The sequence below is a fragment of the Centruroides vittatus genome, unplaced genomic scaffold (genome assembly GCF_030686945.1).
Source record: "Centruroides vittatus isolate TY-2023 unplaced genomic scaffold, ASM3068694v2 contig_1916, whole genome shotgun sequence".
In the NCBI taxonomy this organism is placed as follows: domain Eukaryota; kingdom Metazoa; phylum Arthropoda; class Arachnida; order Scorpiones; family Buthidae; genus Centruroides; species Centruroides vittatus.
Window position 1 is genome coordinate 331,319 of NW_027121179.1, and position 18,916 is coordinate 350,234.

Consider the following 18,916-nt stretch of genomic DNA (forward strand, 5'->3'; position numbering starts at 1 on the left):
AAGGGTGGAAGCAGTGTGTTTTTGTACTGTTTGTGTCGTAAAAAATTTACAGTGATCTTCGTAGATCTTGTGAGCTAAAAAAAATTGTGTTGTAGAAATGTAATATGTGCTTGTTCTTCTTCAGTCTTGAATTGTCATTTTTTGGCTATATTAATATAGGTTTAGCGAAATCTGTCCAAAAAAAAGTTCTAATGCACAAAATACAAGTATGTGGTATAGTGACTTCACAATAACAAAAAAAATGACATCAAAAAAGTATTTTGAAAATTTTTCACTTTTTTTCCTCCTCGAAGTTACTCAATACTTGAAAGTACTGTGAAACTGTTCACTGTACTGTATTCACTGCCATCATTAAACAAAATGCCCATTATCAGTAGTATTGTACAATTCTAGATTAAGTAGAAGTTAGATTTGAAAAAAAAAAAATGGTAATCTCAGTTTACGCAAGATGTGGGGGATATACAGGTAGTACTCATTACTTGTAAGTAGTTTTGATTCATAAAATTCATCGTAAATAAAAGTGTGACATTCCAAAAAAGTTCTCTCTGGCGCTCATTTTTAACACTCGAGACACCCCAAAAAAGGAAGTTGCACGTTGTTAATGGCGCGAGACCACGTTGGAAAGCAGACGATTCACGCTCGGTTGGCGTTTCTCACGCGCTGGTCACGTTACGTGTGCGGCGCGGGGCACGTGCTTTAAGTGTTTACCGCGTCCCGACCAATGGGGAGAAGGCGCCGGTATAGTTGAGACGGGTCGCCAGGGGGACAATGCCAGAAATGTCGCGGTGCGTCCTCCTGCCAGACCAGTTGTACGAAGATAGCCAAACGGATATGACTTCGGAGGACACGGACGAGGAGGAAGAGGACGAATTGGCGTTGCTGAACGTCTACCAGAGGGAACTGAGGAAGATACGTGATAATCTGAGGGCCATACACAGCATGAGGCAGGGAGACGGGCGCTCCGGATGCGCCTACTGGAACCACGCGCCGTCACGTTCGGGAATGACGTGGAGGTGGAAGAGCGACGAGGAACTGTGCCCTCAAGTCCCTCGCGAGATTACGCCACAGGAGAGCCTACCCTACGCAACGCTACCACGACGCGGACGGGCACGACAGAACAAGGAAGGATTAATAGGTATATTTGAAGGGAGGAAAAAGTGGTCTAGATCGCGCGCGTTTACGTGTTACGCGTTCACGATCTATTGTCCGAAATACCCAGAGGCGCAGCAATTCTAGGATCTTGTAATTAATTTTTAGTCGATGCTTAATGTTAACCATTTTTTCTTTCCCTCGAGCCACGAAAAAAGTGGCTAAGCAACACCGGACGGAAATTGAAAATTATATACATTTCGGAGGTAGGAATTGCACTGGTCATGCATTAATTTCAAAAAATGCGCGATGAGAAAATTCGATCCCATTGTGGTTCGGCCATGTTTTCCCACTTGTTTTAAACCATTTCTGTGCAGCAGCACGAGACAAATTCGACAATAATCGCTCAACTACCGTGTTTAATGGGTCGCATCTAATACACGATCCGAACGGGCGACCACGAAACTAAAATTTTTTCCCATCCTACAAGCATCGTTAATGGCCCGTCGCCATGACGTCATGGCACGCCATTTTTCCATATAAATTCGAAAACGTAGTTGCCCATCCGAAGCCATTTTTAAGCTTGACTGCTACAACACTTGAGTAGGCTGACGTCAAAGACAGAGTAAGGTTGCCACTTCGGTTTTATACACTTGTACGCTGTACATTACATGAGCAACGCATGGATGCACAAGAAAATCGGTTAAGAAGTTTCGAAAATACCAACGAGTCGTGCATGCATGATTGATTTTATTATACTTTTTTTAGCGAGCAATAGTACATATATTTCGCAAAATAGGCGTACTCAATTAGCGTAACGGGCTGCCATTTTTTTTTATTAAACATTAATTAAAACCAAAATGGTGCCGTCAGGAGTGTTTAACCCCTTCACTTAATCATGGCGCTTATATGTCACCATTGCCCTGTTAAGATTTATCTCTATCTATTCACTCCCTTTAATACATTTGGTTATTGCCAGTTGTATACTTTGTTGCCGTAACGAATCCCGTCTGTTGATTTATATCAACATTAATGTGAACTGTCACATGCGTCTTGGACATGTGGAACTGTTGCACGCGATCCCGTTCGGGTTTTGTCGCCCCCGGTTATGTTTATTGTCATTGATTGATCCCGACGACCGTGTCACGGCTCTATCACTTCCAATTAACCTGGCAATGGCTCTAAATTTTCGATTGTTAACTCATAATGCGTGGTGGTTACGCTATCCGAGTCGAAGTAACATCTGTTGAACGTTTTAGTTTTTCGAATTCCTATGCGAAAATTCCCTGAACCGTTTGTAAATATGTCTCTATCGCAGAAGAATATTCCCGTAATTTAAATCAAGGTAGGGAAATTTCTTAAATTGTAGGGAATTACCTTCTAATTCTTCGTGTATACGTGAGGTATTTTCGCATAGGAATTTGAAGATTTTTTTTTAATGTTCGTATATAGACTGATTAAAATAATTCCCCATATTAATTAATAAGAAAGTTCTGACAATTTAGGGAATTTCTGTAATTTAATAATAGACGATTATAATTGAAAGGGATATTGTTGCCGACCAGTTAGGGAAATTCCCCAACATTGGAAACTCCTCTTAATTACGTAGATATAAAGGGTATGTTCATAAAGTCGAACGAGTTAACGACATCATCGTTATTCTTATTTCATTACACTTTTCGAACGATTCGTTTATAACTAAATGGCTGTTTCTAAAATCGAAGATATGAAAGTTGCCAGTGCAGCCTTATCCGAAATATTTTTCTTAGATTACTTCGTGTGGACAGTTATTTCAATCATTTCACCTTTTAATTCACAATTTAAACATTCGAATAGATTTAAAAACATCGATATCGTCGGGCGCCATTTTCTTAACGAAGTAAACTAACTCTTTCGTTCGATGACGTTTCGAACGAATCACCGCAGAGCATGCGCACTGAGCGAGACTACTACTATCGAACGATTCGTTACTAACGCGTTTAACTCGTTTGACTTTACGAACGTACCCATAATACTTCGAAGAATTATTTTCTTTAAATAATAACCCAGTTTAGGGAATTATATACAATAAATTGAGAGATTTATAAATTAAGAATTAAGTTTAATAAAGTTGAATTTATAATCACTTATAAGGACGAAACAAAAGTACTTTTAGAGAAAAATAGGGAAATCCCCACACTACGTATTTCTACATAAAATTCCCTAAGAGAAATTCTAATGTTTGAGTAACAAAATGAAGATTAAAGTGAGAATGTAAAATAAATTATTATTTATAATAGAATTTTCTCTGTAAATGTTAAATAATAGTGCGTATTTCTGAAGTAAACCATTTAAAAGATATTATTATTTACGGAGTAACATAGTAAATTATAAGTACGATTTTAAGACAAAATTTACGCAAGTCCTCGGTAGTATAGTGGTAAGTATCCCCGCCTGTCACGCGGGAGACCGGGGTTCGATTCCCCGCCGGGGAGGACAATTTTTTTTTCTTTTTTCAGTTTATTTAAATTTTTAAAACTTCAATTTGCCCGTAAAATTAATTAACTAACTTTTTACAGTCTTCCAATTGGTGTCACGGCTTCTATATTCGGAATATCAGCAAATTTGTTTGGTAAAATTGTATATATAAATATTTAAGACTTTTATAAATACTGTTATATAGCAAAAAATCTATTAGTTTTTTCAAATATATATGATTAAAAAAATATCGAAAATTATAAATAATAATTAATAAACAAATTTGCCAAATTGTTTTTGTATTATAAATTAATATATTGTTTTTTTTTTTTTTTTTGTATTATTGTAAATTATTATATAGTTATTTAAATTATAATATTACTTGTTAAAAATTTAAACTTATTATTATTTTAATGTAATTGCATTTTCTGTTACGAGATGGCAGGACGAGCTGTTTTATTTTCTATCCTTTATAATAATATAACGTGTAAATAAGCCTATACAAATAGTAATTTTTATATCATTTAATTAAAATAATATTTTATATTTATTTAACAATATTAATACTGGACATATATATATATATATATATATAATAGTTATTTAAATGGTTTTTGAATATTTACAGAAATATTTAATAATAATAGGCTGAAATTTATTGGTTGAATTTAAATTATGACGTCATTGCTTAGTAAAATTTACTTATTACATATTTAATATAATTATATTTTATATCGAAGAAAACGTAATATTTAAAATAAGTTTTAAAACTAATTTAACTCAAATTAATTAAAATTATCATTAACGAAATTCTCGATTAATATTTTTATAAATTAAAATAATAACATTAGGAAGACGTCATTAGTTAAATTCGAAAATGTTGAAAATCGAAGTAATATAAATGTTTTACATTTATAAAATATCATTTAGATAATTAGATATGAATTTTAATTGTGAAATTTATCATCTATTTTGGACGTCATTTTTTTCTAGCAATTAAATTTATATCAAGTAGTGACGTCATATCGAAGATTCTAGAAAAAAAATAATAATTTGATAGCTTAAAGTGGAATTTTAAAATCATCGATCAATTCATTTACTTTTATTTACAATAATAATAATTATTATTATTATTTGAAAAAAAAGAATATTAATGAATATATTTAAAATGTTATTAAATATTTTAAAATTACTAAATGGCGTCTGCTTTCATCCAACACAAGCAAACACGCTATTGGTGGAAGCTAAAATTACGTTTTATAAATTCAAAATTTTAAATCCCATGTATTGTATACATAATACACATTTGTTTTGGTTTAAATAAATATTTTAGTAATTTTTAATTTTTATGTGACGCTAATATAATTTATTATTTAATTAATTAATAAAAATATTCTGATTAGTAAAATCGGCAAGAATAAAAATTTCGAAAGAATCTATGTCATAGAGTTTGTTGCATTTAAGAAAATTTATAGTTTAATCTAAGCGAATAAAAAAACGACGGCCGACATATTTTAAAGCGAGCAAGAAACAGCGATTCCTTTCATTGCGAAGACGCGCGTCTTCCGAACCAGTATCCCTTGTGCCCAGGGGCTATAAGGTTAGTAACCAATCAGGATAGTGCAAAATACCCATCGGCGTCACTAGGTGTTGAGGAGCGGCTTTGCTTAAACAGTCTCTCACTGGTAGCTATGGGAGGTCCCTTGGCTGTGTTTTCTACGAAGCAACAACAGTATAGGGTGAGACCTTGACAAGGCTGCACAGAAATGGATGCTATGATACGTATCATGGATAAAATTTAAACTGCGCTTATTTTTGGATAAGTATGGCAACTGTAGGTATGTCGAAGGTGTTCATATTAGACAAATATTTCACGGAACTGCAGAAGTTTTGGGAGGCGGAGAAAAAGTTGCAAGGTGAGATGTAAGGAAGCTTTTATGTTTTGTGTGTTACATAAGTCGAGTTTTGTAGCCCTTTTAAAGCTTTACACTTTAAACAAAAAGCAAAATCGATTAGTGTTTAAATCGTTTCGATTAAACGTACAGTTACATAACGGAAGTGAATGGAGTTCCTGCTGGACTGACCGATGACAAAAATTTAGACGTATAGAACCAGTTGGACAGGAAACTCTTTCGGCCTTTCCCGCCAAACACTGACCTTTGTCGTACACTTTTTATTTCCATAACGGAGTAAGCAGACGTGGCTATTTCTGCATTTATTTAATATTATTCCTTTCGCTTCGGTAGTTAAGGTGAATGAGTAAGGTAGAAAGAGAAAGTTTCGTTTGTTTAAAAAAATAATAATGTAGTTTGTAGCTTAAGTTTACGGACCGACAACCGCTGCCGCTCGTCTAAAAGGAAGAAAGGAAAGAGAGAGAAAAAAGAACTTGTCATGAATGAAGGATAGTTCTTTTGAGATGGGGAGCGGTTGGGGTATTGCAAAAGCGTATCTGAAGTTGTTTCGTAGGGGTAATACTTTCATTTTTCGATTTAGGGATACATTCTATGTTTGGTGAAGATGGTGGCCGTTCGAGAAGGAAGTATGGTGCTAATGATAGAGAGGTCTGCATACCAGAATTATTTTGAAGTAATCAGATCATGTCCTGCAGCTTGGTTGGTGGGTGTGGTCCTGTCCCCAGGTGGGGCTCTATCAACAGGTAAACCCACCGCGAGGACGAACGACCTCTGCCAGAGACGGTTCTGTCATTAATGACGCCACGGAAAATTACTTGTTTTGATGTCATATGTCCATTTTCTAGATTACTAACTAGATATTAATATTCCAAATCGCTTATATGTAATTACTATGGAGACATTCCTGACATTCGGAGTAATCAAAGCCAAAAAGGCTTCCAACTAATGACGTCACAATCATGTCGCCTCAATTAATATATAAAAATATTTTATAAAATACTATTCATATTTACTATTCATTTACTATTCATACTATTTATATTTACTATTCAATTACTATTCATATTTACACTTAGCAACTAACGATAAATATCGTGATTTACGAAATGTTTACCTTATTAAATAATTTCATTTCGTTAACTCTTTACGTCATTCTTACTAGACTCATCCTTGCTGTTTATAATGATAATGATATCTAAACGATCTGAATCAGTTCTGAACACAGAATAATAATTTTATGCTCTAAACTTAAAATAATAATAATAATAATAATAATAATAAACATCACCGGGATCAAAACTTAAGATGAGAATTTAAAAATAAAATAAAAACGGAGAGTGACGTCATACGTCTAATTTTTTAAATAAAACGTCACTATAACAAATTTATCAAATGATTTTACTCGATTATATTTTTTTAAAAGAAATTTTTTATAATAAATTAATAATAAATGAAAGTAAATTAATGTCAATACGATTTTTATAATGTATATTAAATCGTCTGGTTAATTTCGTCATCGAACATTTCAATTTTTAAACAATAATCGAACGATTTTAAATACCTTTTATTAATAAATACAAAGTTATAACATTAATTTATCGCAGTTCAAGAGATCACGTCCGACTTTTTTTTTAAAAAAAAATAAAATTTTTAATAACGATTACGTCACCGAATTACGCAGTATAGGGAAAATGGCGATTAGGGAAAAAGTATGTTAAAGCAAGGTAAAAAAATAGCCGAAGGGAGGAATTATCTCCATCAAACGTTGATTGTCGAGGATCTGACATTAAAATTCTCCCAAGACTCCTAATAACATATCATTTCTTAGTCACAGTGCAGAAAAGACGGCAATAAAGTAAGAAACTTCTCAGAATCGTCGGATGATACCTGAAGGCAGTCATTTCGCAAACGATAGAGAGAAGGCGGCAGATAGGCTGGAAAAAATACAGTATATATTCTCTATCTCATTATGATGTGAAGACAGAATTAATAGAAGCAAAATCTCACCGGAACCACCAAAAAAAAAATTACCAAGATTGTAATTTGCTTACTCTAAGAGTTTAGTTTAAAATATCCCAATGATTCGGCCATTTTTCTTATTTTTTTATATAAAAATGACATTATATAATTAATCAGATTCCATTCTATGTAAGTATTTTAAGTATATTCCATATAATATACTTCTTATATGTATTATAAGAAGTATACTATGTGGAATTTCATAAATTTCATCTGATGTAAGACTTTTCTTATGTCTAAGCTGCTAATAGTATGAAACACTATTAGAATTATTATTTCAGCAACCTAAATAGTGCTGTTTTCCCCAAAAAATAATGTTATAACTATTTTTGGGGTGGAGAATAGCACTATTTAGGTTGCTGAAATAACAATTTGATACAGATCCAAACAAGAAGCTAAATGAAGAACACTATTAGAGCTGTATTTATATGGAATTTCATAAATTCCATATTATATAAACTGTTATTTTCTTATATGGAATATGTCATATTCCACATAATAGAATCAGTTTTTCTGTGTGTAAGCTGTTGAATATTCTAAAACACTGCTTTATTTGAATTGTTTTCTAGACTGCAAACTCATTAGCAGGAGGACATAATTCAGAAATCCACAGGAAAATATGTACTGATTTTCAATCAAACTAAGCAATCGAGTAAATCAGTTCACATTTATAAAGAAAAATCGTAGTAAAATGAAAATAGTTTACAAGCTATTTATAGCGGGTATATGTTTATTAGTCAAAACTTATACAAAAAAAAAAAAAAAAAACAATCCGAAAGGTTTATAAATCCATCTTCAGGAACAAAATCTAAAACAAAAAATTCAGATTATGTTCTTCGAAGATTAGTCTATGGGCTAGAAAACGTTTGGAATTTTTGTATAATTACCCACTAGTAAAGCGGTGTTTTATATTTAATCACCCTTATCAGTAGTGAATATTTATTAATCAATTTATAAATCACTTTTGTTATTATTGCAGTTGTTTTCGCGTTATACCAAAGTTGTGCCAATTATTTGCCTAGCGCAGGCCTAAATTTTTAAATGAAGTTAATGCTTTTCCGCAATTAAGATGTTATAATGTGTTTTAAAACCTGTCCGATTTACATATTTAATTGATAAATTCTGATTTTTAATTTGTAAAAAAGTCATTTTCCTTATTTTATATTTTTCCAGAAACCTTTTTGGGAATATTTTACTTATCCGTCTAGTTTTTCCACTTTCTATTTGATTATACTTTTCCTACTTTCCCTATAATCGTATTTTTTCTCAACTTTCCTGCTTTCCCTGTAATTGCATTTATTCTAATTTATTGCTTTCTTGTTTCTATTTTTCTTATCAGCTAGTATAAATTTCTTAATTATTGTAATTTGTTTCTACTTTCTAGGATTAATTAATTAAGGAAATTTAAATAAATATATGAAACAAAGTAGTAATAGCTCCACTGAAAATTGGATAAACTTACAGTATTTTTTATTATATTGTTCTGAGTTTATAGTGTAATCTCTTAGTTCTGTAGATTTTTTTTCTAACATTTTTTGCCCGTATAACGTATTGTAATGTAATAATATATGTTTCTCCAATATTATTATTATAATATATATATATATATATATTCTAGAACTGCGCATTCTGTAATTTTCATTTACTCTTCTAACATTTAAATATTTATTTTCCTGTTATTTTATGAAATTTTCCAGCACAGTTTGCTTAAAATTTTCCATAATACCTTTCTCCATCCACGTAGCCAAAATAACTTCCCTAAAATTCCTGCGGTCAGCAGATACCATCTATGTAAAATTAACATTTTTCATATCATTAATTTCAAATTTGAACAAGTGACGGTTGTAATGTTTTTAAAAACAAACAATTCATGACCAGCACTTATCAACGCTTCATTATCTTCCATTTTCTACAATATTACATACAATATCCGACATTTTGAGATAATAAAATCTAACCATGCATAAACTGGATCCAGGCTGTTTTGGTATACGATGGTGATGATGGTGTTTTTGAATCAAGAAAATTCCAGTCGTTTTTTAATTGCTTTTTTTTCATCCTTCGACATTTAAGACTTTCAAAAGTATCAGAATATATTTAGGAGTGAAACCAGTTTGTAGCATCCCATCATCTATTTGTCAAGCCAGGGTAGTTGTAGGTCAGGGTAGGGGCTTTTTGTAGCTGCATACCCTAGGGCAAAAGTCCCCACAGTGTATAAGCAGTGACGAGATTTAAATGCCGATATAAAAAAAACTGGGTGAAAGGAACGCCATATAAACTCAGATGATTGGTATTTATATAAATATTATCCAGTTACATTATTGTAACTCTCTCATCACACTACCATAAGAGGGTAGATCAGAATCCTAATATGGAAAAGAATATACAAGAAAAATGGATAAAACTTGTATTGTTCATGCTCCTGGCGTGTTTCTATTTTCTTTTTCTTGTCTTTTCATTTTCTCCTCTTGTGTTTGCCCTTCAGGAGGTTTCTTTATGATGTCAGGTTGAGTTATTTTTCATCTTTCACTGCAGTAGAGAGTGGATGTGTATGTGTATATGTTTGTGTGTGTGTGGTTTTTTTTTTTTTTTTTTTCCTTTTTTTTCCACCGGGGTCAAGAACACTATTTATAAAACACGTAGTTTGGATGGGATTACTAACATCACAGGTATTCTCTTCTATGTTATTAAAAGATATAAGGTGGTTAAGGTTCTGGTTTATGGCTCGAACGCTATTTTGAATGTTAAAAATTTTAATTATTTATGTAGTATTTTCGGCACCTTACCCGGAGGGTTTGTCAGGATATGTCAACACGTTAACTTTTCGTCGGCGCAGTACAGCAGCTTTAATTTGATGTTGTCAGTCGCAGTAACGTTGCGAGATGTACGATGTAGGTGATTGAACTGTGAAATTCATTTTCACTCCCCCTAAAAAGATTTTTTAAAAATTAAAAAATACATATTTATTGTGTGTACTGAATAAATTTGAAATAAAGCGGATGTCCCCGGGATACTTGTAAAATTCTAAGAATCGTATACTAGTTGTGACGTCATTTTGTGATATTTATTTAAATTTGTCAACAGATGTCGCATCCTCGAACGAAGCCGTCCATTTACAGCAACGACTGCGCAGTCTCAGTTCGGAGTTGGTGACATTAAGGAACCGTTTACATATGACAGGAGGCGCAACTGTTGCTTCTTTAAACGATCAGACTTTACCTTCGTTTCAACATAAAGGGGGTGAGTTGCATTTCTGTGAAATACACATTTATGTATTTTTGACATCATAAAAAATGGCGTACATTTTTAGAACTTTGTACATCATCTGCTGATAAACTACCTCAGAATGATGCTTGCGCTCAGGTTCACGATTTAGTGCATCTATCAGGTCCACTAACTGAGGATGCAGTGCTGAGGACTCTCACGGCAAGGTTTTACAATGGGGAATACTTCGTAAGTTGCGTTTTACGAAGGATTTTAAGCTTGTAACCTTTCTTTGAGTCACCATGTTTATGTTTTCTGTATACAGACTAACGTCGGTCCCATCTTACTGGCCATTAATCCGTACAAAGATGTCGGAAATCCTCTGACACTGAACAGTGCTACATCATGCTGTCCACAGTTATTACGGGTCGTGCACGAAGCGGTTAGGCAACATGGAGAAACTGGTTATCCCCAGTCCATAATCCTCAGGTGAGAAGAAGATCCATATCCTTCCCATCGACCAAAAAAAAAAAAAAAATATTTTCTAACACAACAGCATTCCTTTTTTTTTTTAAATCTCAGTGGGGACTGCGGGAGTGGAAAAACCTACTCGTCTATGCTCATGTTACGTCAACTCTTCGATGTGGCAGGGGGTGGGCCAGAAACCGATGCTTTCAAGCATCTGGCAGCTGCGTTTACAGTTCTAAGGTCACTGGGGACCGCTAAAACTTCCTCCAACTCGGAATCTAGTCGTATAGTAAGTTAAACAAACTCGTTTAATGTAATTTTCTATTCATCCAATTGAAAAATGTTTAAATTTCTGCACGACTTTCATTTATCAGTCGTGAATTGTGTTGTTATTAATGAAAATGCAACTCAGACAACAATGGAAACAAATGGAATTCGAAAGAATGATGACAAGACTTTTAATCTAAACACGCCCGAAATTATAAGAAGACAATAAAGGACTATTTAGATATTTCCCTCTTTTTTCATTTCCCTGTACTCTTCCTAATGAGTTCTTTTCGTTTAGGGTCATTTTATCGAATTGCAAATGACGGATGGTGCCCTGTACCGAACTAAAATTCACTGTTACTTTTTGGACCAGGTATGAACCGTGAAAATAAAATAAGTTCCTGTTTATTTTATTTATTTTTATTTTTTATTGTATTATGTACGGCAATTAAACTTTCCAGACCAGAGTGGTACGTCCTCATCCCAAAGAAAAAAATTATCATATTTTTTATCAAATGTTAGCTGGACTAACATCGGAAGAAAGAAGTAAGCCTCTCGATAACATGTTGTTTTTTTAACAATTAAAATCTTATTTTTTTTAAAATACTAATTTTAATTTTTTCCAGGTAAATTGTATTTAGATGGTTACTCTATCCAAAACCTTCACTACCTCAATAGAGGAGACACGAGCCAGAACGAAAGCGAAGATGCTGCGAGATTTTTAGCTTGGAAAGTAAGATATATTTTGGTAAAAAAAAAAAAATAAATAAATAATCTTAACAATCTCACGAAAGATCGGAGGTGAATGCCATGAATATGCATAATATCTAAATTGTTTCTATATTAATTATTATGGAGCCGAAGCGAAAATTTTTGTTTATATTTTAAGTACTTATTATGTAATTCAAGCATCCGTTTTACATAATTAATGAAACCTGTCTTTAAAAACATCTAGAGGGAGGAGAAAAAAAATGCTATACTGTTAAATTAGATAATAAAACTGAAGTTTACATTATCATATTAATTAAAATTTCTGACCAAAAGCATTTTTGATCTTTCTTTCCGAAAACATGTGAGATAAAAACACTCTTGAACGGATATTTTAATTATTTTGTCACCAAAGGCATGTGTGTATTTGTGTATATATGTATATATATATATATATATATTTTTTTTTTTTTTTTTTTTTTTAATTCAGACATGTCTCTCCATTTTGGGCATTCCTTTTATGGATGTTGTACGTGTGCTAGCAGCTGTTTTATTATTAGGAAACATACAATTTGTAGATGGAGCGGGTCTCGAAGTCGAAGTCAAAGGAAGCAATGGTCAGTTTTGATGAACTAATTTCTCACTTTTTTTTCTTGTAGAGATTCTTATAATTTTGTTTCTTACAGAAATAAAACCAGTTGCAGCTCTTTTGGGTATATCTAGCATAGCCCTGTTTAAAGGTTTGACTACTCGTACGAGAAACATCCGTGGGCAGCTCGTAAAATCAGCCAGCGACGCTTTAATGGTATGCTCTAATTTATAGCTATTAACAAGTGAGAGAATAGATTTTAAACTTATTATTCCTTACAGTCTAACATGACTAGGGATGCATTGGCTAAAGCTCTTTACTGCAGGACAGTAGCGACTATAGTCAGGAGGGCAAACAGTTTAAAACGTCTCGGTTCAACGTCTGGTACGCTCAGCTCCGATAGCAACGACTCCGTTCATAACCAGACAGGTAAACACATTGCGAAATCTTTAACTTGGACTCCAATTTGCAAATTTAACATAAACTTCTTATCAGAAACTGGAAGCCAACACGCATCTACTGTGGGCTCAGGAGGGGGTAAAGTTAGCAAATCGTTAACTGTCCTAAATTCAGCGGTGCGACACGCTACCGATGGATTCATTGGAATACTAGACATGTTCGGGTTTGAAGACAGTAAGGTGAATGCTAACTCTTTAAACTTCTTTTTTCTCTCTCTGTCTCTCTCTCTCTCCATTTTAATTGCCGTTTCAAAATAATCATTATATATAATTTATAACTCAGCCGAGTCACTTGGAGCATCTCTGCATAAATCTGTGTGCAGAAACATTACAGCATTTTTACAACACGCATGTTTTTAAGAGCAGCATCGAATCGTGCAGGGAAGAAGGAGTATTGACAGAAGTTCAAGTTGATTACGTGGATAACGTTCCTTGCATCGATCTTATATCATCTCTGGTAAGATAAAAAATTAAATTATTTTAGCGAACAATCCTTTAAATATACTAATATTAATTATAACTAATTAATTATTATGCAGAGGACCGGCCTGCTTAGCATGTTAGATACCGAGTGTTCGGTAAGAGGAACGCCCGAATCGTATATTGGGAAAGTGAAAGCGCAGCATAAATCTAATAATAGGTAAATTTCTTTTTATCTTAAAACTATTTGGCGACTTTCTAAAAAATATCATTATTTCCCCTCCACAGGATTTTTGAAATAAAACCCACCGATGTCAGAGCTTTCGGTATTCGCCATTTTGCTGGGAACGTAGTGTATGATGCTTCTAATTTCTTAGATACTAACAGAGATGTGGTACCTGACGACATTATATCCGTTTTCCACACTTCCACATGCACGTGCGGTTTTGCTACGTACTTGTTCGGAAGTGAACTAAAAGCTCTTTATTCTCAAGGTTCGAAACTGTTATTATTTATATAGAATTTACAGGTTAGAACGTTGCATTTTTTAAGCAAATCGTACTCTTCTTACAGAACCTGTACCACGTGGTGTATACTTTCGAATATCTCCTACAGCGCCATCTGATCTGTAAGTTACTTTTTATTATTTTAGTGTTTATTGTATATAATCTGAACAATTAATGAAGTATATATATATATATATATATTTTTTTTTCATTAGAATCAATGGTGATGAACCTGTTTCCACACTAACGCAAGACTTTCACAGTCGATTAGATAATCTTCTAAAAACTCTAGTCCACGCAAAGCCACATTTCATTCGTTGCATTAAGGTAAATTTTTAAGCAATTTTAGAAATTTAACTTATTTTCAATTCATGGTTGTTATAAGGCCACGTTTCACCTACTTAGGCGAACAACAAAGAACAACCAGGTCATTTAGATAGAGCAGTTGTCATGCAACAGATCAGATCACTACAAGTTTTGGAAACCTTAAACCTTATGGCCACAGGTACGTAAGAGAAGCTATTTTGTAGATTTAAGCATAAAATTCATAAAATATTCTTTAAATTTTAGGCCATCCGCATAGAATGAGATTCAAGGCCTTTAATTATCGGTACCATCTACTGGCACCTTCAAAGAAACTTAAGAGGACAGAAGAAAGTTCGATTGAAGATTGTAAAGTAAGTTTCATTTCGCTTAGAGTAATATTTGAGTAAAATGTTTTTACATTTAGCCAACTTTCACTTGCTTGGGAAAACATGAAAAGTGCTTCATGCCTCATCAATGAGCATTATAAAAGATAAGAGCAGCGACCCGTAATTAGTTTGAATAAATGAATTTATCGCTCGTAACAAGTCGCAATTATGCATGATTAATATCTTATTTAGTACTGTAAACCCCTTTATCTTTTTTTTGAAGGTTATTTTGGATTACTTTGTTCGAAGTTCGTCAAGTTGGCCAGCATCCCCAGCGTCTACAGATTGGGCTCTTGGTAAACGCCACATATTTTTGAGGTATATCTTAAGTCAAAAATTAAAGTTCTAAACGTTTAAAATTTGTTTTAGCTTAACTATTTTTCCGTTTAGTGAGGGCGCAAGACAACAGTTGGAGTTATTACGTATGGAACGACGTCAGAAAGCAGCCATTTTGGTACAGTCCACATGGAGGGGTTGGAACTTCAGGCAACGATGGCCTAACTTGAAACGTAATCTCCAACTTCAAATGAAATCGAGAGGTATGAGGTGAGTAATGTTAACGTTCTCCCTTCTTTACGATTTAAACAATTTAAAAGACGTACTAATGCAAGAAATCGTATTTACAGAAATCAGTCCGTACCCGCAGTATTGCCCAATTCTGTTTTAATCTCAAGGCCGAGACCCCAGCCTATCGCTGGTACACCGCCACCCGATTTGGAAAGGTGTAATCATAAAACGATACAACAAACATGTACGCTGTTTGGTCTAGATTTGGTAAGTGAAGTGGATCTATAAACAACCCTGCACCGTTCCACGCACGTGTTTGTTTACGTGTTTATCTTACAGGAAAGACCCCCTCCAGTACCACCCAGCAGGCCGTATACCGTGGCGGGAAACACTAAGTTGGGATATCCACAAACTAGGGTGATGAAAATGAATTACACGGGTAAGCGATACGGGTTTTAAGAAATTCACCGACCACCCTCGTAATAACAATTTTTCTATTATTTAATCCAACAGAGGATGGCAACACCGAAATCACACTTCACAAAGGAGAATCAGTCTTAGTCATGGGTGCTTCTCAGAGAAGGGGACATTTGGTTGTGGAATATAAAAATCGTACCTTTCACGTTCCTTACCAACACCTGGAACTAAAACCCGGTACAGAAGAAGATATTTGAATATCTATATTTAAAAGAGGAAAACGAAAAAAAGTGTTTAAAAGTGGAGGCCAAATGAACATAATTAATACAAAAAAGAATGTACATTTTCATTATCAATAATTTGCCAAAACTAATATTTAGTTTTTAACTGCAACTTGTACAGAAAAATAAAATGAATAACGAGGGAAGGGGAGTGTACAATAAAAATGTGTGCATCATCTAAATAAGAATAAAACGTTCGATTTTTTTTTCTTCTATGTGAGTTGTTAAATACTGAGCAGAATTCTAAACGAGTTTTTGATTCGAGGAAGCATAACTCTTCTATAAGAACTTGCTTTCTAGATCATTTGTTATTATGATGCAGTAAATTGTACTTGTTTTTCTTCATCTATAGACTTTATATATATATGGATACGTAAGTATCATGAATACTAAAAGACATGAATTAAATATTACTGCTTTGTATTATACTTTTTTTTTAGTTTGTTCGAGTGGAAAGTTATAAATCATTCATTGTGTTCAGTTTGTAACAAATTGGGAATGTAAAAATACTTTGTTTTAATTCTAAATCATCCAGTGTAACACGAATCTACTGTACTAGAAATTAAGGCCCTTAAAATTAGTTAAAAAGTGGGTAGTGTTAGTTTTAGGTTGCACGACACTCTTCTGTGTAACGGGGTCTACAACCTCAATGGACAGTAATGTGAAATTCATATCGCGATATTTCATTTTATAGAAGATCCTCAGTGCCCATTGAGCGGAAAGAATTAATAATATACAATGTTAGGGCTCCTAGCTAGTGTTATATTTCGAGTACTGGATGAAGACCGAATATTTTGAATTCTAGAAGCGTGAGGCCCTAGGCTTGTCACGCCTCTAAGATACACGCAGTTTCCTTTGTTTTAAACCGCCACCGCGATTGCAATATTTAATATTTAAAAATTATATGCATTAATAACTTTTGTTAGCACCAGATGACGCTGCTAATACTGTGAAATGACGTATTTAAAAATATTTTCTATACAAAGCAAGACTACAGAGAACAGAATAGAATACTGCAATACACAAGAGAATAAGCTGTATTTTCGTATCAATAGAGATATCAGAGGCTTGTATACCGTACAACGGGAAAGAAGGGGATCAACAGATAAAATCTTAGATGTCAACTTGACTGACTAAAATAATCCAAAGCAGGTCTACTTCAAAGAAGGAGGTTGTAAATCCTTCATGTAAGTTTAAAGGCTTAACGACAGCAAGAATAGCCTATTATCGAGACGAATCGGTCGTAAAACTCCATGTTAGCTACAACAGGAAACTCCTGCTATGCATTAATCTCTCAGCTTCAGTATTTCCTGTCAAAGGTGCTACCCAAACAATTTTCGTAGACGTGAAATGTTTAAAGGAGGTGGCAAGCTGCCATTTTTTAAACAAAATAAATGTTTAATCTTACATTAAAAAATATTAATTTGATTACAAAATTTATTATGTACTTCTTCTTATTTATTTAAAAATGTGCAAAGTATTGAATCATTCTGCATGGTCGGCTGTGCGATATGACAGTGGGGCCCAAATCATGGGTTGCGGGTCAAATCCGGCCTGAAAAAACATTTGACGCATCAGTTGGAAACGATAGAAATAGGCCTACTTTTTGTATAATGGAATATACAAAATACGATTTGTGACTTGCCTACTTATGCGCGATTTGGCCCGCCAATCGAAAATTTTGGGCATCATTTCGATAAGGTGTTAATCTAATGCAGTGGTTCTCAACCGGGTCCATGTAACATTACTGGAAGTCCACAAAAAAAAAAAAAAAAAAAAACAAAAAAAAAAAACAAAAATTACCGAATTGGGGTTCACGGTGATATTTTAGTGGTTTATAGGATAATTCTACTTCAGAACAATTGTTTTACTGAGAATTAAATTTCTACAGTATATATATTGTCAATTTATTAGTCATTTCTTGCATAAAGGTTTAAAATATTGAATACGTATACGACTTATGACATTTGACAAAGGTCAAAGAGAGATTATAAAGCCGGGGTTTGTTAGGAGAATCTTATAGGTATCATCAGTGTCATGTCACTTAACAGTGATATTTCTGAACGTTTTCTTTCTTTTTTATTAGGCAAAAATATAAGGCTTTTTTTTCTGTGCAATGTCTATGAGGGTCCACAAACAATTAAGAGAAAAAGGGATCCATGGGTAAAAAAAGGTTGAGAACCGCTGATCTAGTGCAAAGTCACAGGATCAGAGTTCGAATCTAGTCCAGAACCCTGTAGTGTATCATGAGCAAAATTGATTTGGACACCTTCATTCATTCTGATTAACCCCATTTTCTCATTAACTCGTTATGGACTTAATTGTGGCTACAAAGCGCTGGTTCCAAGCTTTAGTTAATCAATCGCCTATTTCGTTAGGCTTTGAATATAATGACAAGGGCGTCGCCAGGGGGAGGGGCAGAGGGGCAGTTGCCCTCTCCTAGAAATTCGAAAAAGTTATTTAAATGCTAAGTTTTAATTAAAATAATCTTCTTAGGCTTCTTGTAAGTTAAAGAAAATGTTTTATTTGAGATATTTCTTTTCCGGTACATAGTAAATGATTAAAACTTTATGAATCGTTTCTATTTTACCTACATACAATTCATATCCTCTATCAATTTACATCATCTTGCCCCCCCTTACCCATTGGCTGGCGTCGTCCTTGTATAATGATACTAGCGGCGCCTGCAGACTGAAAAACAAGATGGGCACAAGCTATAAAAAAGGGTATCGTACACATCGACTAATCCTGACCAAAATTTTTCGGCATGCTAAAAGTTATAATAAGAATAGTAGGCCTATCTCTAGCACTAAATAATAGGCAGAAACTTTATTTGGTGTGATTATTAGAAAGCCTATTATATGTCTACACATGAAATATATAATAAAAAAGTATTAAAAATTTATGATAATAATTAAACT

The 18,916-nt window shown here is 33.6% G+C and overlaps 1 protein-coding gene and 1 non-coding gene across 8 annotated transcripts; both read left to right on the forward strand.

Annotated features, from left to right (window-relative positions):
- The first annotated feature begins 682 nt into the window (after nt 1-682).
- dachs (unconventional myosin-IXb-like dachs) lies at nt 683-16,596 on the forward strand. Of its 7 annotated transcripts, none has more exons than XM_067264731.1 (24): nt 683-1,135; nt 10,563-10,718; nt 10,789-10,931; nt 11,008-11,171; nt 11,265-11,439; nt 11,716-11,790; nt 11,879-11,963; nt 12,044-12,150; nt 12,616-12,742; nt 12,812-12,930; nt 12,996-13,143; nt 13,210-13,352; nt 13,456-13,629; nt 13,712-13,812; nt 13,881-14,086; nt 14,166-14,220; nt 14,314-14,425; nt 14,504-14,603; nt 14,669-14,775; nt 15,014-15,108; nt 15,181-15,336; nt 15,417-15,564; nt 15,637-15,736; nt 15,811-16,596. In XM_067264731.1, exons 1-24 carry the CDS (start codon nt 769-771, stop codon nt 15,969-15,971), a joined length of 3,324 nt encoding a protein of 1,107 aa, XP_067120832.1. In that variant the 5' UTR covers nt 683-768; the 3' UTR covers nt 15,972-16,596. The 7 variants fall into 7 exon arrangements, 6 of the variants coding, with proteins under 6 accessions (XP_067120832.1, XP_067120831.1, XP_067120836.1 ...); XM_067264734.1 differs by lacking the exon at nt 683-1,135 and adding an exon at nt 5,169-5,462; XM_067264730.1 differs by having other exon boundaries at nt 12,996-13,352.
- TRNAD-GUC (transfer RNA aspartic acid (anticodon GUC)) lies at nt 3,492-3,563 on the forward strand. The gene has a single exon. It is a non-coding gene; the product is annotated as a tRNA-Asp (tRNA).
- Nucleotides 16,597-18,916: the final 2,320 nt, after the last annotated feature.

What these genes read in the sequence shown, in the direction of transcription:
- dachs (XM_067264730.1), top strand. Translation starts at nt 769, where the DNA reads ATGCCAGAAATGTCGCGGTGCGTCCTCCTGCCAGACCAGTTGTACGAA. An exon ending in ACTGTTACTTTTTGGACCAG is followed by an intron (nt 11,791 to 11,878) that starts GTATGAACCGTG and finishes TAAACTTTCCAG; the next exon opens with ACCAGAGTGGTACGTCCTCA. An exon ending in ACTAACATCGGAAGAAAGAA is followed by an intron (nt 11,964 to 12,043) that starts GTAAGCCTCTCG and finishes AATTTTTTCCAG; the next exon opens with GTAAATTGTATTTAGATGGT.